This window comes from Carassius carassius, chromosome 10, assembly GCF_963082965.1.
Source record: "Carassius carassius chromosome 10, fCarCar2.1, whole genome shotgun sequence".
NCBI lineage: Eukaryota > Metazoa > Chordata > Actinopteri > Cypriniformes > Cyprinidae > Carassius > Carassius carassius.
In genome coordinates this window covers 23,278,624-23,303,483 of record NC_081764.1, presented here as the reverse complement: position 1 = coordinate 23,303,483, position 24,860 = coordinate 23,278,624, and the positions used below count along the sequence as shown (strand labels likewise).

Genomic DNA, 24,860 nt, shown 5'->3' with positions numbered 1-24,860 from the left:
TGACCAACGTACTTGTTTCATCGTAAGAAAAATGGCACCAATGCTTATATTAGGCTATCTAACTCTCATCATGAGGTTACCATAGTCAGCCATATCCAGCCTATATCCAGGAATGACCAATTAATCGTATGAATCGAATTTCCAATCGTAATAACAATTATGTATACGACAATTACATAATCATGTATGCAACAATTACATAATCATTCAAAGGCCCAATTACAAAAATGAAAATAAATAAGTCCACTAACATTATTCAGCATGTTTTTTTTCTCCTTTTTTCTTTTCTACAGGTCATCTTACTTTTTTTTTTTTTTCATTGTTTTAATTTTAGTGTAATATTAATATTTAATATGTAAGGCTTAATGCTATAAAAAAAGCAATAAAAGTTTTCAGCTTGTTTATTTTCATATCAAATTATGGCATGTATATATATATATATATATATATATATATATATATATATATATATATATATATATATATGTGTGTGTATGTATATATATATATATATATATATATATATATATACATATACATACACACACACACACACACACACATAAAGTACATAATCCAACTAGGGCTGGGCGATATATAAAAAAAAAAAAATTATATATATCGATATTGTCCATTTTTACAATATAAAATATATATCTCGATATGTTTGCATTTGCATTTTAAATAATTAAAAACTATTTTCTTTTGCCCATAAAAAAAGAACAAAAAAAACTATTTAGATTAAACCACTAATTTAAGCAGTTAAATAAAATCTTGAGAAAAAGTGATCACTTACTGCTTTTTATTAAATGAATATATGTAGGCCTTTATGTAACTTAAATAGTGCAAAACAAGTTCAGAAAGTGTATTCTGTCAACTTTTTAGTGCATGCAATTCACAATTAAAAAATTTGCAACTGGGATATTATTTTATTTTCTTAAGTATTTTATTTTTTAGCTAAAAACAATTCTGTCAACTGTCTGCGGTTTTAAGAGAAGCTCTGTGGCATGAAACTATGTTCCTACTGACACTAAACAACCATCTTAGATGGGGAGCTAGTTGCTGAAGCACATAGCTATTTCTTATATATATAAATGTATATATGAATACCAATGACTTTTGCACTCTCTCTGTCTTTATTATAAAAACTGGTAAATATAACAGTGAAATTCCCTAATAGCAATTCCAAATGTCCATAGTCTATGTTTCTCTATTCAAACATCAGCGGACGAGTAAGTGCATTTATTCAGCGACCACAATGGCAAACAATACAGAGATTTTATGACAGAACACAGAACGACTGGACGACGCGTCGCTTTCATTAGATCACTAAACTATAGCTTTTTAGTGTTTTCAGATCATCGTCGGTGGCGCTTCCACAATTAGGAGTAAGCACATGCGCGTGGTTGCCAGATTGCTTAAAATAAGCAAACACCGGGAAGAATATGTATCCTTGTAATAGCGAAGTTCTGTTTCGGGGATTTAAACTCTTGTTATCTGGCAACTGCTCTCATGAAAGCTCTTGTAGTAGAGGCGCGTAGAGTAGTTAAATGTTCCTTTTTTGGACGTTCGGCTTGTTCTTTTGGGAAAGTATGCTTGAATTTGAAATATTCGATATTTTCAAATTTTACATCGTCGTCAAAATTATTCCGATATTATCGCTAATATTCAATATATCGCCAAGCCCTAAGTCCAACCACAATATAAGTCAAGCTGAAATGTCTCCCAGAGAAACTCACCCAGACATGCTGCAGGTCTTTGCTATTTACAGGATATAGAACACAGTTGGTTCCTACAAGTTTCACTGCACATTCTGTGTTTATGTTAGTCACAATGCCACACTGTTTATCCTGCGGATTCAGAGAACATAAAATTAACCACAGATTTAAGCTTCCTGATAATGTCATCAAAAACATTACTGTGTCTGCAAAAACATTTTATGATTTCTATGCTGTAATCCTTTCTACATACCAGGCCTTAGTAGTTTCTATTCATTTTTAATTACTAGTTTAATTTAGACATTTCCTACAAGTAGCATCTAATTCTTTGAGGGAGTTTCCTTTTTTTTCCTATTGCCCAGTACATTGTTTTGTCTTTAAGTAGAAGTAACAAAAATACAACTTACATTTGAATTCATTCTCCGAACAAAGTCTCTTGGCACAATGGATCGATCTTCAAGTTTCAGCTTCAAGATCAAGATAGGAATTAGAAGAGAGAGAGAGAGAGAGAGAGAGAGAGAGTGTGAGCAGGTTATAACAGCAGTTGCTTATGCCTTAGGAGGTCAAAATGCTTACATTTTTTTTTTTTTTTGATTCTTTACTTGTTAATCAGGATTTGTACAGAAACTGTAAAATGAAATACCAGGGCTTTCAAGGACTTCTAGCACTTATTTTTTTCATGGACTGCAGTCAGAAATTTAATTTAATCAAAATTCTTCATTATTTGACAAAATAATAATAAAAATGCATCTCATTCTTTTTTCTGTGGCGGTGCGTCGGTCTCGTCATGAGGCGTGGTCCGGAGCGCTGTTTGACTGATGCATCAGTTCAATTCAACTTTACTCCAAATATACGAACTTACCTGTTTTCAATACTTTATATTTAACATGTTCGTTTATGTGTAATATTAGTGTTAAACTGTTGGACTTTAAATGAAATCTACTATTGAATTTCACCGTTGACTGATTTTTACTGATAATTTCCGTGCACAGATGCGGCAGATTTGTCACAGGATGTGTGATATGACAATTGCGTCCAACTATATATGAACTAGCTTTTTTAAATGCAGTATTTTTATAGTTAACACTAGTTTATCAGTATGTTTGAAAGTATATTTTTTCGATTACTGGTGATTCCATAGGCTCTCTGGCGCACCTGCATAGTTTAAAACAGCAAATAGTTATGCTATGACAAGAACAAAGAGTCCCTCTCTCTTGCTACACCCATGCACGATAATATCGTGTATCATCGATCTTACAGGCTGACGATATGACGATTTGAAAAATGACCATATCGCCTAAGCTGCATAATCCTTTTAAAAGAAAAGCTAAATAAATAAAAGTATTGATGTCTTGTAGGGTATAGGGGGTAAAAAACAAGAAAAGGGAACAATAAACAACTATGTGCAAAAGCCAAAGCAGACCGCACATTACCGGGACTGTAGGTCTAGATAATCAAAAGAAACAAATGTTAATGCATGACCAGTCAACTTCAACTCAAGGCATGTCCCCAAAAGGCCCACTGAGCCAAAAGCGTAGAGATCAAACCTGCATAAGTCCAAAGAATAGTAATAATATATAAAAAATAAAATAAATCATTATTTACCAGTCAGTCAGATTACTGTTATAAACATGAGTCACATCCAAAAGGTAAAGGGGGAGGTGTTGCTTCAATTTAGAAAAATGTTTTCAGTATTTCTCAGAAGGCGGGCTCGTTTGAAGTAATGGTGCTTCATATAACATTATCCAAAGAAACAAGTGTTAATGATAAATCTCCTGTGATGTTTGTACTGGCTACTGTATACAGGCCACAAGGGCACCATACAGCCTTATTAAAGAGTTTTCTGATTTTATATCTGAGCTAGTACTGGCTGCAGATAAAGTTTTAATTGTTGGTGATTTTAATATTGATGTTGATAATGAAAAAGATGCACTGGAATCAGCATTTATAGACATTCTGCACTACACTGGGGTTAGACAACACGTCTCAGGACCTACTCATTGTCGAAATCATACTCTAAATTTAATACTGTCACATGGAATTGATGTTGATGGTGTTGAAATTATGCAGCCAAGTGATGTTATCTCAGATCATTATTTAGTTTTGTGCAAACGTCAAATAGCTAAAACTGTAAATTCTACTTCTTGCTACAAGTATGGTAGAACCATCACTTCTACCACAAAAGACTGCTTTGTAAGTAATCTTCCTGATGTATCCCAATTCCTTAGCATATCCAAAACCTCAGAAGAACTTGATGATGTAAAAGAAACTATCGACTCTCTCTTTTTTTTAGCATTTTAAATACAGTTGCTCCTTTACGCTTAAGGAATATTAAGGAAAACAGTCTGACATCATGGTATAATGAGCACACTCGCACCCTAAAGAGGGCATCCCGGAAAATGAAGCGCAGCTGGAGGAAAACAAAACTAGAGGTATTTCGTATTGCTTGGCGGAAAAGTAACCTATCCTACAGAAAAGCATAAAAAAAACTGCTAGATCCGATTACTTTTCGTCTCTTTTAGAAGAAAACAAACATAACCCCAGGTATTTATTCAATGCAGTGGCTAAATTAATGAAAAAGCATCAACAAGTGTGGCGTAAACGTATTGAGACATTTTCTCCTGATAACCCTGAAAAGAACTTAAACTACACTTTCAGGTTTGATCATACAGATAAGAGCAATACATCAATCGAATCTGAAAAGGGTTTACTTTTTTGTATACAGATATAATAACAACAAAACTTTGTGCATTTATAAAATAAAGATAACAAACAAGGTGTGCTGTCTGCAGCCTTTGTCTGCGGTGATCTTCATTTACAAACGCTAAACTCAGTGAATACTCAACGAAGAGACATTAGAGATATATCTATAGAAAGCTTGACATGTCTACTTTTAAACTAAACACGTGCTACCGAAAACAAATATTCTGTGATAAAGTAATCCATATGAAAACAACGCGATATCTAGTCATGTCTCCCTTAATTATATCTCATGCGACCAGGCCTATGCGCTATTGAGATTATAATGTTTCACTGAAGCGCACGGCCTGAATACGGCCATACAACAGAAGACAAAGCAGTTTTTTTATTTTACTGTTTGCTTCGCGATGAGAGGAATAAGACAATGCACCCCAAGAAGATGTGATGAGGATTACCTGAGGATTTGAGATTTCCTCAGACAAAAGAATGAAGCACTTTATTCAGCAGAGATCATAAACATGAGTAAGTCTCTTTATTTATTTATATACTTGTATTAGGTTTCAAAATAATGTGTAAACATTTTACTAGTTAGACTTTTTCTGAACTATAATTCCTGACTAAATGTATAATCAAGTGAAACATTATGAAGTTTTAATAACAATATACACTATACCATACAAAAGCTTAATGTAAATAATATAAATTTAACAAATAAATGTAACTGTAACAAATACAACAGACAATGCTGTTTTTTCAATAATAATAAATTTGTCTGTAAAATTGTCTTCTCAGGTGTAAATCACAATGATATTCATGATAGTTGACGCCTTCTAGCATATGACTTTTACAAACAAAAAGTCTCTTAGAAAATTTAAATCAATATATTGTTTTCTGTGAGTGAGTGAACAAAATTTTTTTTTCACATCATTTAGAAAAAAAAAATTCCAAGCTACAAGCTCCAGTTCTCAAAAGTCCCGGATACCATTGTTCTGTATGTGTTTTATGGCCTTATTCAAATGATTTACAATTTTTTGTTTTTCACTTTTTTTCAAAAACACAATCAAGTACATACATGCTGCTCACATATTATTATGGCCCAGTTTGTGCTGATTACAGTGATGTTAGACTTTTAGATGTTTATAACCAACTGAAAAAAGCACAAATGTCAGGGCATGACAAAACTTCTCCAGGCCCCCAAAATACCCTTAGATCTTAGAGGGTTAATGACTTTCTGAATTACTTTACTTCTAAGATCGATACTATTAGAAATAAAATTGTAACCATGCAGCCGTCAGCTACAGAGCACTATAGATCCCCTGAGGAACAGTTCCACTCATTCTCTACTATAGGAGAGGAAGAATTGTATAAACTTATTAAATCATCTAAACCAACAACATGTATAAACAGGTCTAAACCCTATTCCATCTAAGCTCCAAAAAGAGGTGCTTCCAGAAGTCATAGATCATCTTCTGGCTATTATTTATTTCTCATCGTCTTTAGTATATGTCCCTAAAAACCTTCTGGCTGTTTTTAAGCCTCTCATCAAAAAAAAAAAAAACTTGACCCCAAAGAACTAGTTAATTACAGACCGATCTCAAATCTCCCTTTTCTGTCTAAGATACTAGAAAAGGTAGTATTCTCACAATTATATTCCTCCTTAGAGGAAAAATGATAGGGGTGCACGATAAAGATCGGCCAATCATTAATGCGCATGTCGTCAGTAAAGCCGGTTCTCTAATCAGCGGTAAATTCCATCAGGTGCGTGAGGGTTCGATGCCTTGCTCAAGGGCACCTAAGCCCTCAATACCACGACTTAGGTGCCCTTGAGCAAGGCATCGAACCCCCACCTGCTCCCCGGGCGCCGCAGCATAAATGGCTGCCCACTGCTCCGGGTGTGTGCTCACAGTGTGTGTGTGTGAGTGTGTGTGTGTGTTCACTGCTCTGTGTGTGTGCATTTAGGATGGGTTAAATGCAGAGCACAAATTCTGAGTATGGGTCACCATACTTGGCTGAATGTCACTTCACTTCACTTCACATAGAGCAGCTGTTTCTACACAGAGCCGTTGTTAAATGACTAGCTGTGCAAATCCACGTTCATTATCAGCGTTTATTTGCGCAGCTAGTCAGTTAACAACACATAATAAAAAACATAATATAAAAGAATAAACACATAATAAAAGACTTATACAAATAAGTAGGTAAGGAATGACAATATACATTCCTTACCTACAGTAGTAGTGTATATTTGTTATTGAAACTTTATAATGTTTCACTTGATTATACATTTAGTCAGGAATTATATTTTGGAAAAAGTCTAACTAGTAAAATGTTTACATGTTATGTGAAAACTAGTACCGTATTTTTCTGACTATAAGTCGCACTGGACTATAAGTCACATTTATTTAGAACCAAGAGAAAACATTATCGTCTACAGCCACGAGAAGGTAGGTGCTCTATTCTGCTCAGTGTAGGCTAAAGGAGCACTGAGCAGCATAGAGCGCCCTCTCACGGCTGTAGACGATAATGTTTTCTCTTGGTTCATGTCAAATTAATTTTGATAAATAAGTTGCACCTGACTATAAGTCACAGGACCAGCCAAACTATGAAAAAAGTGTGACTTATAATCTGGAAAATACGGTACAAGTATATAAATAAATAAAAAGAAACTTACTCATGTTTATGATCTCTGCTGAATAAAGCACTTAATTCTTTTTTTCTGAGGAAATCCAAATCTCAAATCCTGAGGTCATCCACATCACATCTTTTTAGTGTGAATTATGTCTTATTCCTCTCATTGCGAAGCAAACAGTAAAAAAAAAAAAAAAAACTTGAATAGTCTCCCTGCGTTGTTTTCTGTATTCAAGCTGCACGCTTCAGTGAAACATTATAATCTCAAAAGCGCATTCAGTGCGGGGGTGTGGTCGCATTAGAGATAATGAAGGGAGATGTGAAAAACAGACATCGCGTTTTCATATTGATTACTTTATCAAAGAATATTTGTTTTCGGCAGCATGTTTAGTTTAAAAGTAGACATGTCAAGCTTTCTATAGATATATCTCCAATGTCTCTTCATTGAGTATTCACTGAGTTACAGTTCATTTTAATGAAGCGTATCTAAATGAAGATCACCGCAGACAAAGGATGCAGACAGCACACCCTGTTTGTTGTCTTTATTTTATAAATGCACAAAGTTTAGTTATGTCTGTATACAAAAAAAGTAGACCCTTTACAGATTTGATTGAAGTATTGCTCTTATCTGTACGATCAAAACTGAAAGTGTAATTTAAGTTCTTTTCGGGGTTATCAGGAGAAAATGACTCAATGTATATACGCGTTAATCGACTCCAAAGGGATAACTGTCATTTTGAATTATTGAGACACTGTTTTTTTAATTAATGTTGTTCAGTTGTTTTGACGCAATCCTTTTTGTTTAAAGTGCTATATAAATAAAGGTGACTTGACTTGACTTAATAGCTGTTCTATCTAAATTGTTTTTTTGTTTTTTTTATGGGGACAAAAGAAAATCATGTTTTCTTTTTTCATTAAAAAGCTAATTCAAATATATCCAGATATATATTGAATATTGTAAAACTGACAATAGAGATATTTTAAATATAATTTTAACATACAATAAATGCTTTGTTTATAATCAAGAGTACATTTTGAGCTATGAAACCTGCAGGATGGAAAAAAAACCTCTTACATGCCAAAAGATCAAGGCAAATTTGATTTCTCATGTCATGCCCCATTTAAGTGCAATAAGACATGAAACAGAACTTAGTTTAGTACTTAAATGCCATGTGACTGCTGCTTTCTGTGCACATGCTTTGGATGTGTATATCAGAAAACAATTTATCAAAATTTTAAACTGATATGTTTAGTGCTGATTTCAAAGATAAGAAAAATCTAAATCAAACGATTTTTGGTAGAGTGTCTGGGATAAGAGCTGTAGAGGCACAGAGCCCTATTCTGGAAAAGGGGGCAGGTAACAGCAGCTCATTTGCATTTATAGATGCATGCATGAAAACTTCTGCTTCCATTCAAAACAGACTTTTTCAAAAAAATATATTATAAATTATATGTGAGGTATTTTGAGCTGAAACTTAGATACATTCTGGAGACACCCGAGACTTATATTACACCTTGTAAAAGGGGCATAATAGGTGCCCTTAAAATTAGTGGTCGGCCGATATCACTATGGCCGATATATCGGCCAATATCTTGCATTTTTTAAATATCGCATGAGCTGACAAGTTTTCCTGTTTGGCCTATGCATTTGAGGCGGGACTTTTATTTTGACAGCGCTGAGAATGGAAGCTCAAAGTGCTCACATTCTCCTTGTTCGCTGTTGTCGTTTAAAGTTCGGTCTAAAAATCAGACAGTGGGCGATAAAAATGTCTCCACGATCTGCTTTTGAAGAAATATCATTGTATTATGCTGCAGCGCACATTCTATCAGCTGCAGTTCTGGCGCCATGGAATGAATATACTGCGACAGCCGACATATCCAGTACAATAGACATAATTATGTCTATGTCCAGTACCGCTGCTCCCACACAGAGTATGCAGTAGGGCATCAACTTCCAGGGGGGCACCATCCCAGTTGCTCAAAAAAAATTTAATAAAATAAAATAAAATAAAAAACCTTCCGTTTTATATGTATATTAACGTATACGTAAATAAAAATGTAAACAATTATCAAAAATGCGTTTCAGGGTGAAAACAGTAGACAGGCGAAGCACACGTGATGCGCCATTCCCGCAGCCGCGGCCGCACTCGCTCTCACCTCATGTTTGCGGCAGTCTCCAAATAATCATAACTGATGGACAACTATGCCCGGAAAAACTCTTCACTTTTAGGTACTTTTATAATCCTGTTAATCTTTTTTGGATTTTGTTAACAATAAGTTAATAACGTTTTAATGTTGGTGATAATATCACTGCCGCATCTGCCTTAATATCTTCTTAGAGTTTCAATGATCCGTTTAATTCAAATATCCACTTAATCTTTCATTTTTGGCCACCTATTGCGATATAAATACTAACCTCTATAATTTATTCAACAAAAACATGTGGACATCACAACCCTTACAAATACTAATCCTTGTTTTTATTGAAGTAAAATTTTCGTGTGTGTCATTTCTGAATGCTTGAGACTGTAAAATTAATCAGACAACTGTATTAGTAAAATCATAGCCAGAGGCAACTGTCTAGGCACAACTGTAATTTGTAAATAATAATTGTTTAATTTTTACTTGTTCATTCAATTTTTTAAATGCTACTGCTAAATACTATTGTACCTGCAAAACACTGTATATTTTTATTAGTGTATTATGTATATTTGTATGTGTATCTTTGTTCTATTTTTTTAAATAAAGATAAAATAATGACAAAGATTTTTTTGTTTTTAGGTGGCTAATTGAGCAAAGTGCTTCCCTTTATTTTATTATTATTATTATCATTATTTTAAAGAATAAAATAAAAATATCGTATTGATACAGGAATCAGCAAATAGCCAAAGCTGCGGCATCGGTATCGGAAGAGAAAAAAGTGGTACCGGGACGTCCCTATACAAAAAGTCTTAATGATTGGATTATATAAGTAGTAATAGAAAAACAAACATTATAATACTTTCTTGTTTGCCGTCAGCATTCAGCAAACATGCATTTATATAATTTAAACAAATCTTTGAATGTCTTATAAACATCTAATTTGTTTATTAGCCTGCTGTCACTAAGACCAAATGTACGAATCTAATATATTGATATGCATACATATTCTTTCTCAACTGTTTACATTGACTTAAGACAGACAAAACTGTGCTTACAAGGATACTTGCAAAGACAGCATTTTGACTCATAAGTGTGTGTATTCGACCATTCAAGCCCAACAAGGTGCCAAAAAGATCATTACTCACATGCTGTGTGACAAGAAGCTTTATGAGTGTGCTTTTCAGATGCGTTTATATGTCATAAAACTCTGGAAAAAACAATTGAAAAAGTAACCATCTTTACTTGCATTTATGTAATCCAGAAAAAGATAAAACCTGTAAATACTGGGTTAAATACTAAATCTAGATCCAGGTCAGCTCTATCTGTTAAGTGGGGCATCCTTGAGATTCTTTTACTGACCCACTCTAATAAAAGCCAAATTTGACCAAATTCAACTCAAAAGCAGATTGTTCAATTCCACTAGCTACATTTTCAAATGGTAAAAAAAATGGGTCTCTATTTCTACTATTCTGTTTTTTCCCCACAATGTTTAAACCCTTTTTTAATGGTTCTGTGTGGTATGATAAATGAATTTAAGGACAAACCGCTGAACAAAAAACCTGATTGACCAATAAATCTGAATATTGAAGAAGGGTGGTGAGTAACCCCCTCAATGTGCTCACAACACTGAATGTAGTTTCTCAATTACTGTAATGACCGAATATATGACAACCCTGATTATAAGACGACTTTTTTTCAGATGAACCTTTTGGAAAAAGGCTTTTTGAAAACCAAATCTTTTTTCCCCCTCTCTCTCTGTAAAACAATTTTTTTCTTAAATTATTTTCATATTGCATATTTTTCCTATTTACATTTTTGTTTTGAACGTATGGTAAATACTGGTAAGATGTACCAACAATAATCACATTTAAAACATACACTTTTTGATATACCGATAAAAATAATAGGTAGCCCATTTGAATTATAACATTTAGTCCATCCATCTCATAGTAGCCTACCAAAATTTTATTAACATTAGAAGTGAAATCTTATTTTAGTCTTCAAATCTGGGTACTGTCTTATGTTTTAAAATCACTTACAGAGAAAGTTTGGTCCCATCTGGCAAATGACAGTCACGACTCATGTCGCTACAAGCATTTTCTTTTTCTTTTGTTTTCAGTTGTGATCTTTAAAACACAAATTACATTACGCATTTCATGGCACACTCATTTTATGGGTTTTTGGCGCCACCTATTGTTGTGGGTGTATTATTGACATGTCAAAGTCTAGACCCTCAATATAAGACGACCACATTTTTTCAGATGTATTTCCAAGAAAAAAGTATTGTCTTATATTTGGGACAATACGGTAATATGGGATGAGCTCATAACAGTGGAAAAATTATAGCATTTCATATGACACTTTTTGATATGTTACCTTTTTATACAGCGTATACCCACTTCTTTATAAGTCAGCTTTGCGTAAACTCACTTCTAAATCCCCTCTGATGCGCATAATTCATTAGTGTCCTGCATTAGCCAAAATCGAGACAATCCACCATGACTACCTAAACATATCGCATGTGAATAAATGCAAATATTCTGTAAATATACCCAGAAAGACAGTGATGCGGTCAGGATATGCCGGATTCCCTTTAAATTTGATTGATGATTGTGCCAGCGCCCGCCTCTCCTCTCAGCAAATCACGTGAATGCAAGCAGAGTCAGTCTAAAGCTTGAGTGCATGACAGGGAGGCGGGCAGAGTGATAAAATAATACTTAATTATTGAGCCCTAAATTGAATCTGTACCTTATAACGAAAACAATACCTTAAATGAAAAGCAGCAAACGAATGCCTTCAAACAGTAACCTAATGCTGAGTTCCAGGCAGGTTGAGCTCGTAAGTCATGACTTCAAACCATGACTCATGACTTTGTAGCGTTCCAGGCAAGTCACACCAAACTGCTTGAGTGCAAGGAATTATAGCTAGATTATTAATTTTATTGTAATGTTAAATTGTCCTAAAGTCTATTTCTCACCGTGTACCACTTGCATAAACACCACCTCCGTAGGCAATATTATCTGTTAGGGGCTGCCATTGTTGTTTCGTGGGTTATGTGATGTCTGAGCTTGGAACTGGGAGTACATCGATCTAGTACAAGTTCACGGGTGGGAAGTCACGGGTTTGACTGCCGTTCCGGTGCACTTTCACGGGTAGAAGGTTGGAAAAACACGGGTTGCCTGGAACGCGGAATAAGTTCAAAATGCTACAGAGATAACCCGACTGATTTCATTAGAAATGGTTTAAAAGCTCATAATCATAAATGAGGTTCAATCATTTATTAACAAACGTGCATGTTTATTTTAGTTCTTCCATCAGTTTTGCAGCCTGCAAAACACTAAAATATCAAAGAAATAATACAGTTAAACAAGAACACGACACGAGCAGGACACAAATGGGGCAACACCACAAAATACTACAGAATTAATTTAAATCAATTGGTGATGCTACACTGGATGCAGCACTACACAACATGACAAATCCCTGACAGTAAACTGCCTCGTCTTATTTATGAGGTACTGACACAGAGTTCAAATGTCCTGGGTAGACACTAGACAAACATGTTGCGACGCGGTGTCGCGTCCGGTGTAGACACGGTTCACTGAAACAAAGCCTCGTCCATTTGGGAAGGAGCGCATGCAGTCAGTGGAGGCTCGCGAAGTGGACACAGGCGAAAGTATAAATCACGCAGGTGCATTAACTCCTCGTCTGGATCCACTCTCTTTGAAATAGGAATCGTTTATTTATTGTTTTTTATTGTTTTATTTAATTTATTGTTAATTTATTGTTAACATCTTTTATTAATCACCGTCTCATTTGTATTTGGCCAGTTTGGAGAAAGCCTGGTCAAACCTGACCAGCCAGGTGTTAAACATGGATGGGTGACATGAATGGAGATGGCACCAGATCGGCGATTTAGTATTTGGTTTCCCAAACAAGGTCCACTGCCCAACACAAAATTAATTTGCTGATGCATAAACACCGTGGTGGAGAGGTTGTCACGGCCACCATAACAGCCCTACTAAACGATTTTCTATTATATATATATATATATATATATATATATATATAGGGGTGTGACGGTTAGTATATAACCGTGAGACCGGCGGTTATTGTTGAACACCGTCATTAGAACTCTATAACCGCCAAAACCGTGTCATTAAAATATTTTTTACCAACATTTTTTATGAAAAATTATTTTCATTTTTTAGATATGATCATAAGATGCAAAATATTTTGGGAGACATGGTTTTTACCACTTAATGAAGTTTTGTAAATCGTCAGACATGATATTTACCACTTCATTAAATTTTGCTTTGTAGAAAACCTTTCTTAAAAACGAATTTCGTTTTGTACAAATTTTATCTTAATTTTAATAAATGTTTCATCAACCAATTGCATGTATTTTAATAAATAAAAAGCAAATGTAGCAGACAATGATAACCGTGACATGGAAGCGCCAGAGCGCCGCGTTCACTTGCACTGCACTGAGAACTACAGCGCATCTCATCGTGAAACTCAGCGTAGGCCTATGCTTCATACATTAGCATTAAATATCTTTGCTGCATCCTTTCTAGAACAGACTAGGGCTTTTTTTGCGGCTCGCATCAGCAAAGCATTGCATCGTCCATAGACCGCAAAACAATCAGCGGATGGCGGGCGGGAGCCACTCAGGAGCTTTTGGCAAAGTCATCTTTCCTTGACCCACGATACAGAGGCAATGGGGGGGGGGGGGGGGGGGTGGATTGGAGGAGACAAAAGATGCACTCCGGGGGGAAATTGTATCAGCTGACGAGGGAAACGGAGGCGGAGTTAGTGGTGCTTCGGAGGCTGCTGCTGCTGGAGATGATTCGGGAGAGGTCTGTGCACCACCCCCTCCCAAGAAGAGAAATCTTGGAGATCTCCTTAATAAACGGGGGTCTGAAATCTCTGCCCCTTTACCGATCAGAGCGCGCGCTGACACGGAGTTAACCCGCTATCTCCAAGAACAACCAATTGACTCTACGGCAGATCCACTAGCATGGTGGCGAGACAATGAAACACGCTATCTGCTCTTAGCAAAATTGGCACGTAAATACATGTGTATTTGTACTACAAGCACAGCATCAGAGCGAGTTTTTAGCACTGCGGGGAACATAGCTACCCCTGTCAGATCGTCACTAAAACCGAGTAAAGTGAACATGTTGGTGTTCCTGTCACGGAACTTGGAAGTCGAAAAAGATTAGGAAATTAAAATGTCATTGCACTTTTTTTTTTGTTTCCTTTATTTAGTTAGTTTAATTAAGGTATTACAACAGTCGTTGTTCGACTTTTTTTCTTTAATAAAGGTATGTAGGTTTTATCATTAAAATTTAGGCCTAGGCTACTCATTCATTTTTATGCTCTTATAGAATTTAAGTAGCCTACTTTTTTAAAAGGTTTTGTTTACTGTGTGTGATTTATTTAAAACAAAGCACGTTCATTGCAAAGTTTTTTTTTTGTTGTTAAGGATTTGTTCACTGTGTGTGATTCATTTAATGGAAAGCACATTCACTGCTAGTTGTCTTGCTGTTAATTTTAAATAAACGTAGAGCAAGTAGCTAATCAGTGTCTGCTCGTTTATTCAAACTAATACCCCCCCCGACGGTTATGTTATGAACCGTCACATTTGACTCGCGTCATAACCGTCATCACCAATTCTGAAACCGGCACACCCCTATATATATATATATATATATATATATATATATATATATATATATATATATATAAGGGGTGTAACGGTTCACAAAATTCACGGTTCGGTTCGATACGATACACTGGTGTCATGGTTCGGTTCGGTACGGTACGTTTTAGATACAACAAAAAGAAAAAATTGGCAGATAAATTTCCTTGATTTTTAAAAAATGTTTTATTAAAACTAACAAAGTATGTGTTTTTTTTTTTTTTACATTGAACAATGATGGAGCTATTCTTTACCCATCTTCTATGGTGTTTTCTTAGCAGCATACTGTATAAAACAAAAACAGCTCCTTATAAAAAAAAAATGAAAATGTTATATTATTGTAGTAGTTATGAACAAATACAAAGATGTAACTTTTTATATGGAACTCTATAACTCTTTATATTGAGTGTGTTTTTACTCAATTGGTTCTCTATAGGGGTTATGTTTTTTGGAACAAAGCAGGAATTACGGTCTGTCTGAAATGGGCTCGTGAAGGAATATTGTAACGGGGCTCAATTACATTAAGCATGTTCTTAAAACCTACGTTTTCCACTACAGAGTAAGGCCGGCGACACACTGGATGCGTGGCGCAAGCGTCTCAGCCGCGTGGCGTGTCGATTTTTAATTCGGCTCCCATGTTAACAGGTCAGAGCTTACAGACCGCCTGCGTGAGACGCGCGTCTCACGCGCGAGCATGCTAGAAACAGAACCGACGCCTATTTTTACCACGACACGCGTGCGTGTTGGAAGCGTTTCCAGGCAAAATATAACAGGAAAATGTGTCATGTCATTTTGTACACAAATACATATGAATTCATGATATTTTGATATTTGAAAGTCTATAGGTTGACATAAATTCAGATATAAATGTAATTTAAAAAATAAATTAATAATTATCGATTTTCAAATATTGCACCTGTCAAACATAATCTATTTAGCCGTCAATACTTTTGACGGTGTCCTTTATCAGTAGGCGTAGGTGTAGGTGTAGGTGTGTAAAAAAAAAGTTGATATTGTTGTCATGAAGACAAGAGCCTGGTCTGTCAACTGTCTCCCTCTACAGCAGCAGCGCGCCAGGCACGCTTCTGGTGTGTAAAGACACAGAATCCGCCACGCTTCTGGGACGCTTCAGACACGCGACGCTCATGCCACGCAGCCAGTGTGTCACCGGCCTAAGGCGCTCGCTCACTCAGTACGTGCTGAAGGCTCATTGCAAAATGGCTAATGCGTTTAACAGACCAGAAATAGAAGATCCTCCAATATCCAACAGGTCTGGTGTTTGGGTGCACTTTGGATTCCCTGTAAGCTATAATGGTGATGATAGAATGAATGGTAAATAGTAAGGTCTTATATCCGCAGCTATAACGTAAATGTAGCCTACCAATCGCCGTGGTGATGTCTTTTGCCCTGTTTGAATCCGTTGGAAATGTCTGTCTAAATGCTGCGGGGATAGTTTGTTGCGTGTATGTTTCTCCTTTTTTTCGTCTTTTCCCAGATACTGACACACTAAGGTGATGTCGGCGTAAATGAGTTGACATGTTTCAAGTATTCCCGCTGGTGATTTTTTTTTTTTTTGTATTCCCGCTGGTGTACCCTAGATGCGACATATCGTTGTTTTTTTTATCCACCACTCTCTTGCCATCACCATTATAGCTTACAGGGAATCCAAAGTGCACCCAAACACCAGACCTGTTGGTTATTGGAGGATCTTCTATTTCTGGTCTGTTAAACGCATTGGCCATTTTGCAACGAGCCTTCAGCGTGTATTACTGAGTGAGCGAGCGCCTGACTGAGTAGCCTAACATAAACATATAAGTTGGTGTTTTTTTCTTCTTCGGGGGTGTCAGGGGCATTGCCTGTTACGTCGTTTGGGTTATTGGGCTAACTTGTTGAACGCATATCATTATATTTCTTTTTTTTGTTTTTCCAAATATAATTAATTAGTCCAACAAACCGTTCGGTCCATAATGCGTACCGCGTACTGAACCGAAAGCCTCGTACCGAACGGTTCAATACGAATTCGCGTATCGTTACACCCCTAATATATATATATATATTAGCATACCTGCCAACCTTGAAGAAATTTTATTAGTACTACACGCCCCCCTCCCACGCGAGAACCTGACAGCCCACCGCCAATGTATGTTCCACCGTTGCACACACACCTGTGAGAAACCTATGAGATACCTAACACTATAATACATATTATAAACATAATATCCTTTCACTGTATTAGGGATGGCTCACGCTTTTCGAATATTCGATTAGTCCATTTAATGACTGATTATCGATTAGGCTGTGCCTTTATTATTTTCTAAGGATGTGAACCGTGCCCGAGCACGTTTTAACCCCAAAGTCCGGTTCGGTTGACTGTGATCGCTCTGTGCCTCGCTCTGACGCAGTTCGTTGAAAGAGGTGGACCAGAGGAGGTTCAGTTTAATTAGGGTGCGGTGCACATGCAAGCAGGGAACTACTGATACGTGCAGCGTGATTACCCAAGCGTGATTACGAGCTGCATTAAAATGATTTGTTATTTGTTAAAGGAATAAAATGTAATATTGCACTGGTTTGATATCCATAAAAAAATGTTAAACCTTTTAAAAATTTGACTGTTGATTTTTCTGAAGTAAATAACTTTATTTGATTATTCACAGGCCTAATTATGGTATAAATGCTTGGAAATAATATGTAATGTTTTAATCACAATAAGCTTTGGGCTTTGTTACTTTTTATTATAACAAAGCCTCAGGCTTCTGTCAATTTTAAGATAAAATACAAACAATAAATATTTTTTACGCTCTTTATCTGTAGTGACATTCGCCTCCTTTCATGTGGCATGTGAATCAATTATATTTTCCTGTTTAATATTTGCAGCAAGAAAATAATAACGAATAAATATTTAAGTGTATGTTGGAATAAAAAAACAGAACAATTTAATACAAATGAGTGTCTTGTGAAATAAATCAATTCAAGTTTAAAAAATCGTCAGTAAGCCTATTGCTGTTTTTAGTTTAAAACGTGAAGAATGACAGGTGCCACATTTTTTTTATAATATTTTTGGTGGAGTATACAGGTATAATATATTCAGTTTTACTTCGTGCAGTGTAACATGATTTAATTGTCATAATTTTGACTTAATTCCTAAAATATTATATTTTTTTTTTTTTTTGAGAAGGATAAACTGACAAAAATTTGTAGCAGTGAATGAAGAGGTATCATATCTTTCACTGTTATGCCGATGATACTCAGCTCTATATTTCTTCACGGCCCAGTGAAACATAGCAATTAGAAAAACTAATGGAATGCAAAGTCGACATAAAAAAACTGGACGTCTTGTTAACTCAGGTGAGAATGTTGACGAGCACAAGGCTGGAGATCATTATGTCAGGCTGATTGGGTTAGAATGGCAGACTTGACATGTTAAAAGGAGGGTGATGCTTGAAATCATTGTTCTTCCATTGTTAACCATGGTGACCTGCAAAGAAACGCGTGCAGCCATCATTGCGTTGCATAAAAATGGCTTCACAGGCAAGGATATTGTGGCTACTACGATTGCACCTAAATCAACAATTTATAGGATCATCAAGAACTTCAAGGAAAGAGGTTCAATTCTTGTAAAGAAGGCTTCAGGGTGTCCAAGAAAGTCCAGCAAGCACCAGGATCGTCTCCTAAAGAGGATTCAGCTGCGGGATCGGAGTGCCACCAGTGCAGAGCTTGCTCAGGAATGGCAGCAGGCAGGTGTGAGCGCATCTGCACGCACAGTGAGGCGAAGACTTTTGGAAGATGGCCTGGTGTCAAGAAGGGCAGCAAAGAAGCCACTTCTCTCCAAAAAAAACATCAGGGACAGATTGATCTTCTGCAGAAAGTATAGTGAATGGACTGCTGAGGACTGGGGCAAAGACATATTCTCCGATGAAACCCCTTTCCGATTGTTTGGGGCATCTGGAAAAAGGCTTGTCCGGAGAAGAAAAGGTGAGCGCTACCATCAGTCCTGTGTCATGCCAACAGTAAAGCATCCAGACACCATTCATGTGTGGGGTTGCTTCTCATCCAAGGGAGTGGGCTCACTCACAATTCTGCCCAAAAACACAGCCATGAATAAAGAATGGTACCAAAACACCCTCCGACAGCAACTTCTTACAACAATACAACAACAGTTTGGTGAAGAACAATGCATTTTCCAGCACGATGGAGCACCGTGCCATAAGGCAAAAGTGATAAATAAGTGGCTCGGGGACCAGAATGCTGAAATTTTGGGTCCATGGCCTGGAAACTCCAAAATTGGCTATTGCTACACATTTCCATTGCCAACACTTAGTGTCAGATACCTTAAAGGGATAGTTCACCCAAAAATGAAAATTCTATCATCGTTTACTCACCCTCAAGTTGTTCCAAACCTGTATGAGTTTCTTTGTTCTGTTGAACACAAAGGAAGTTTCATGTGGCATGTGAATCAATTATATTTTCCTGTTTAATATTTGCAGCAAGAAAATAATAACGAATAAATATTTAACTGTATGTTGGAATAAAAAAACAGAACAATTTAATACAAATGAGTGTCTTGTGAAATAAATCAATTCAAGTTTAAAAAATCGTCAGTAAGCCTATTGCTGTTTTTAGTTTAAAACGTGAAGAATGACAGGTGCCACATTTTTTTTATAATATTTTTGGCGGAGTATACAGGTATAATATATTCAGTTTTACTTCGTGCAGTGTAACATGATTTAATTGTCATAATTTTGACTTAATTCCTAAAATATTATCTTTTTTTTTTTTTTTTTGAGAAGGATAAACTGACAAAAATCTGTAGCAGTGAATGAAGAGTTATCATATCTTTCACTGTTATGCCGATGATGGCAGCAGGCAGGTGTGAGCGCATCTGCACGCACAGTGAGGCGAAGACTTTTGGAAGATGGCCTGGTGTCAAGAAGGGCAGCAAAGAAGCCACTTCTCTCCAAAAAAAACATCAGGGACAGATTGATCTTCTGCAGAAAGTATAGTGAATGGACTGCTGAGGACTGGGGCAAAGTCATATTCTCCGATGAAGCCCCTTTCCGATTGTTTGGGGCATCTGGAAAAAGGCTTGTCCGGAGAAGAAAAGGTGAGCGCTACCATCAGTCCTGTGTCATGCCAACAGTAAAGCATCCAGACACCATTCATGTGTGGGGTTGCTTCTCATCCAAGGGAGTGGGCTCACTCACAATTCTGCCCAAAAACACAGCCATGAATAAAGAATGGTACCAAAACACCCTCCAACAGCAACTTCTTCCAACAATCCAACAACAGTTTGGTGAAGAACAATGCATTTTCCCGCACGATGGAGCACCGTGCCATAAGGCAAAAGTGATAACTAAGTGGCTCGGGGACCAGAATGTTGATATTTTGGGTCCATGTTGGTGGACAAAAACCAACACACACCAACCTGAACCTGGAGATAATAATAATGTAATGTCTAGTCTGGTGGCTGTGATATATATAAACCTACCAACGTCCGTTGCCATGATTTTTGGAATGACTGATCGCGAGAGGGAAAAAATGACATTTTAGTCACATAACATCGGTTAATGGAAACACCGTCATTTCGCAATAGTTGTTTATTGATATTTAGAAAAAAACAAAAGTTTTGCGCGAATCTGTAATGGAAACGCGACAGTGCTTAACATAGACTAACTTCTCAGAGTTATGTTGAGCAACAGTGTTCATTACTAACCATTCAACTCCTGATTGATTCTGGAATCTTCGCTGGGCGAATAAGCATTAAGCACCGGCAACAATCAGTCCTCTAACTAACGCATGCTCATGTTTTGATTCAGATCGTATTCGAAGAGGAGGGGCTAGTCGTGCATGCCTCCGTTGTCAGTTTGTGAGAGGGAGGGAGCAAGCAGCGTGCAGCTCTACAATAAAATACAATTGTACCCATATTAAATAGTTTAAAAATCTGAATCAATCCGTGACGGTCAGCGTTGATATTGTGGCGGGCCGCCACAAATTAATGAATGTATGGGAAACCCTGTTGTGCCATCCCAAAGAAGCACAAAGTCACTTTTACGGACTTTTAAATCAAATGTTCCCTCCTGGTGGAATTACCTCCCCAACTCAATCAGAGCAGCTGAGTCCTTAGCCATCTTCAAGAATCGGCTTGAAACCCATCTCTTCCATCTTTATTTGACCCTCTAACTTTAACACTCACTATTCTAATTCTATTCTTAAAAAAAAATCTAACTACCTTTCTAATCTTTTTGTATTATATTTTCTTTTCATTTATTATGCAATTGTGTATGAGTGTGTGTGTGTGTGTGTGTGTATAAAGACCTCTAACACTAGCTTGCTCTATTCTTTTTTTATTCTGTTTTCTTTTTATTTATTATATTATTTAAAAGCCCATGCTACGTGTACTGTGTTAACCTAACTGAGACTTGTTATAGCACTTATATATCATTGCTCTTTTTGTTGTTTTTGATTGCTTCCACTGTCCTTATTTGTAAGTCGCTTTGGATAAAAGTGTCTGCTAAATGAATAAATGTAATGTAAATATGAATTATTTATTGCAAAATCTGCACCTCTTTTGTGGCTAATATTAATTTCATAATGATCCTTACTCGATGTCAAGTAGCAGAAGTTACAGTAAGTGAAAATGTGCATATACTACTGGTCCATTTTGAGGTGATCTAAATATGCAAAACTAGTCTTACGTCACTGTTTAATAACAAAGGCCATTCATCCTTTGCTGGTCCGCTTAAAAAAAAAAATAATGGCCTGACTGGAGTCTGACTGGAGCCTGTGTCTTTTTTTCCTCTCTTTTTGCTTCCTATATTTACACTGCTGTTAAGTTATATTTCTTAATGTTTCATAATTAATTAATTTGGAAATAAATGTTAGGAAAAATTCTGTTTGTTAAATTCAAGTTGTTGTCATGGTTTTAAAAAACGACCAAGCGGATAGCAGCAGACAGTTGATTTGATCACGTTTGATCGATTTAGAATTCTCAAATCATCACGACTGGCTTAAAATCTGAAGAAATTAAACACTTAAAGCATAGTATAATGTTAGCTTAAACATTTAACCTAAATAAAAGTGCGCTGTTATATAAGCTTTTGTGCGGAGAGTGGAAGCTGAAGTGTGAATGCATGAGGCCCCAGCGTGATCACTTCATTTTGTTCTTCAGTGGAAACAAGCGGGCTAAAATATTGTTTAAGTTCTAATAATAATTTTATGTGAGGTGGTAAATAAACGGTGCTATTATCGTCAGTGCTATAAGTTAGTTTTGCTGGCTATTCATCAAAAGCAGCAGCAAAAAGCAGCGTGCTCACTGGCAGTCCAGTTCATTATAAATATATATTTGAAAATAATTTTTAACCCTTGTGCATTGTTCAAATTCACTACCCTTTCGTTATGTTCGGGATGAAAACATCCACTCAATTAAACTGCTGTAAAAATGTATCAGATTCATATTTTTCTCACACACACATACACACACAATATAATATGCTGTTATACTCCATATAGCTTCATATACAAGTCAGAAACTAAGCTTTTTTTGCACAGGCCTATCTGAAGGGTTAATGGTCCCACCTAGTGATCAACTGTAAAAAATAACAAATTTTACCTCTTCCCAAAAGGGAAAACCACAAACAATCAAGAATGCATGATTATATGGTGTCATGGCTTTGCAATCAAAAAATGGCGTTATAAAAAAAAACTGCTTTTTCGTTATGAAAAAAATATTTATCTGAAACATTTTTACAGCAGTTTAATTTAGTGGATGTTTTCATCCACGAACATAACGAAAGGGTAGTGAATTTGGCCACAGTGTACTGTTGAGTTTTTGAAAACTTTCAAAGCATTTTCCCAAAATATGGGTCAAAATAAGATTTGTCACCAAAAATCATTCCATTAGCTCAAACACAGAGAAAGTTGTGGCCAAAATTAGACTCAACTTTACCCCCTATTGGACGAAAACGTCCCCAACAACGCATAAGGGTTAACCAATGCATATTACTAATCAAATTAAGTTTTGATATATTTGCACTAGGAAAATTACAAAATATCTTCATTGAACATGATCTTTACTTAATATCCTAATGATTTTTGGCATAAAAGAAAAACCTATAATTTTTTTTGGCTATTGCTACAAATATAACCCAGCAATTTAAGACCGGTTTTGTGGTCCAGGGTCACATATAAGATCAGCATTTGAACACTATAATAAACTTAAAAATTATCTGCATGGTGACACTTATTTTTATTATTGCAAAGTGAGATGGATGAAGAGTGCATCTGCATCTTTTTTTTTATAATACAATAACAAATAAAATGATTAATACAGATGAGTGCATTCTGCAGTTCGCTAGTTTGTTACACCATTTTTTTCTTTTAGATAGAGGTATGTCCATTTTACACGACCAGCAACCAGTAGTGTGTCTGAATTCAGTCCAGCTGGAGGATGTTGGGGTTTGGGGGTAGTTCATTCTAGTACTACAGTGATTATCTCTTCAGCGAGCAGCGCGAGCAGGACTAGCAACTATACAGAATATTAATAATTATGACTGGGACTGTCATATGCATACCATTATAATGAGAACACTATTATAATAAAACGCAGTTAAGTTTTAGAGTTTAGTTGCCATGTTTCTGCACATGATACATGCTCCTGCTTTTGCGAGCACAACCTCTTGATACAGGGTCAGATTGAGAATAGGGCAACTCATAGAACGTGTTCCACTGACAGGCGCTGCCTTTTTTAGTTTTTCATGTATGCCAGGGATGAGAACGCTAGCTCACACAAGATGTTGAAAACGGCAATAGCACATTGACGGCGCATTCTGAGATGGGTATTCGTCTCCCACATGCAGCCAAAATTAATCAGAAGACATTTCTACAAAATTTCAATTTTAAAGTGCGATCCATACAGAGTTCCGCAAGTTTTTCTTCCACTATGATTGACAACATTTTTGCCGATTCAGACGAGAGAGGGTTAAAAGGATCACGGATCCAGTCAAAGTTTTCATTAGCAGTGGGAAAGTAAAACTCAAACCTTTCCTGTAGCGTTTTCAGATGTGCAGCTAGGGTTTGGTATCTATTGGGTTTTATCCGATACCGGTGCCATTTCAATACTTTTAAAATGGTACCAGTGCCTAAATGGTGCCTGAACAGATACTTCTATAAAAATAAATAAATAAATAAAGCCTAAAAAGGATAACATTAAAGAACATTAAAAAGACTTCAAATAAATCCATAGCATTCACATGCTCCTTGGATGCTCTCCTTTCCCAAGCTTCCCTTACTTCCTTTACGCTAGGGCTAATAAATGTATTTCATGATCTGGGTCATTTTATAATACAAAACCACACATAATGTTTCTACTGTATCTCTGTCAATCACTCTGATATTTAGTTAAAATGAGTGCTGTCTCTTACGGTCTTTAATCAGTTGATACAGTGAATGACTGTTTGGTCATTCTTTATAAAGTAGCAACAATGTCGTTTGTAAAGTACAGTCTTAAAAAAGGGTTTTAAGCCAGTTATTTATATCTTTTGCTGTAGTATGTCAGTAGGAAATATCAGTTTACATTTCCAAACATTAATTTTGCCAATAATTTTAATAATAATCTAGTGAGATGCACAAGCTGTCTGACTACAGACTGCCTAAGACTAAGACTTTTGGTACTGGATTTCGTTACCCAACCCTAGATGCTATACATTTTAATAAAACTGGTGTCTTATGAACGGGGTCCTTTGCTGTTAAGGGAAACATGTTGATGTTTTTATTTTTCAGTATTTCTTGTCATAGCTTGAGTTTGACTCAAACATTGACACATTCACGAGTCAAGAACCGGTTGCATTGGTTTTCGGATCACCAGTACTTCTTTCGGACAGTTCGATTCAATAAACCGATTGAAGAAAACGTTTTACTGGTTCTTTTGCGCTCAACGTAATGGCGTCATTGGCGATGATTGCCCTTGATTCAAG

At 36.2% G+C, this 24,860-nt stretch overlaps 1 protein-coding gene and 1 long non-coding RNA gene across 2 annotated transcripts in view; both read right to left on the bottom strand.

Moving 5' to 3' along the window:
- The window catches only part of ube2o (ubiquitin-conjugating enzyme E2O), a 79,445-nt gene that overhangs the window by 39,690 nt on the left and 14,895 nt on the right, over positions 1-24,860 (bottom strand). Inside the window, exons 2-3 of the mRNA XM_059560557.1 lie at positions 2,126-2,185; positions 1,740-1,850 (exon numbers count right to left, since the gene is read on the bottom strand). Coding sequence (XP_059416540.1) covers positions 1,740-1,850; positions 2,126-2,185 — 171 coding nt within the window. The remainder of the gene's footprint in view (positions 1-1,739; positions 1,851-2,125; positions 2,186-24,860) is intronic.
- LOC132151337 (uncharacterized) lies at positions 14,141-14,886 on the bottom strand. The gene is made up of 2 exons (XR_009436388.1): positions 14,797-14,886; positions 14,141-14,203 (listed from the first exon to the last, which is right to left on the bottom strand). It is a non-coding gene; the product is annotated as an uncharacterized LOC132151337 (long non-coding RNA).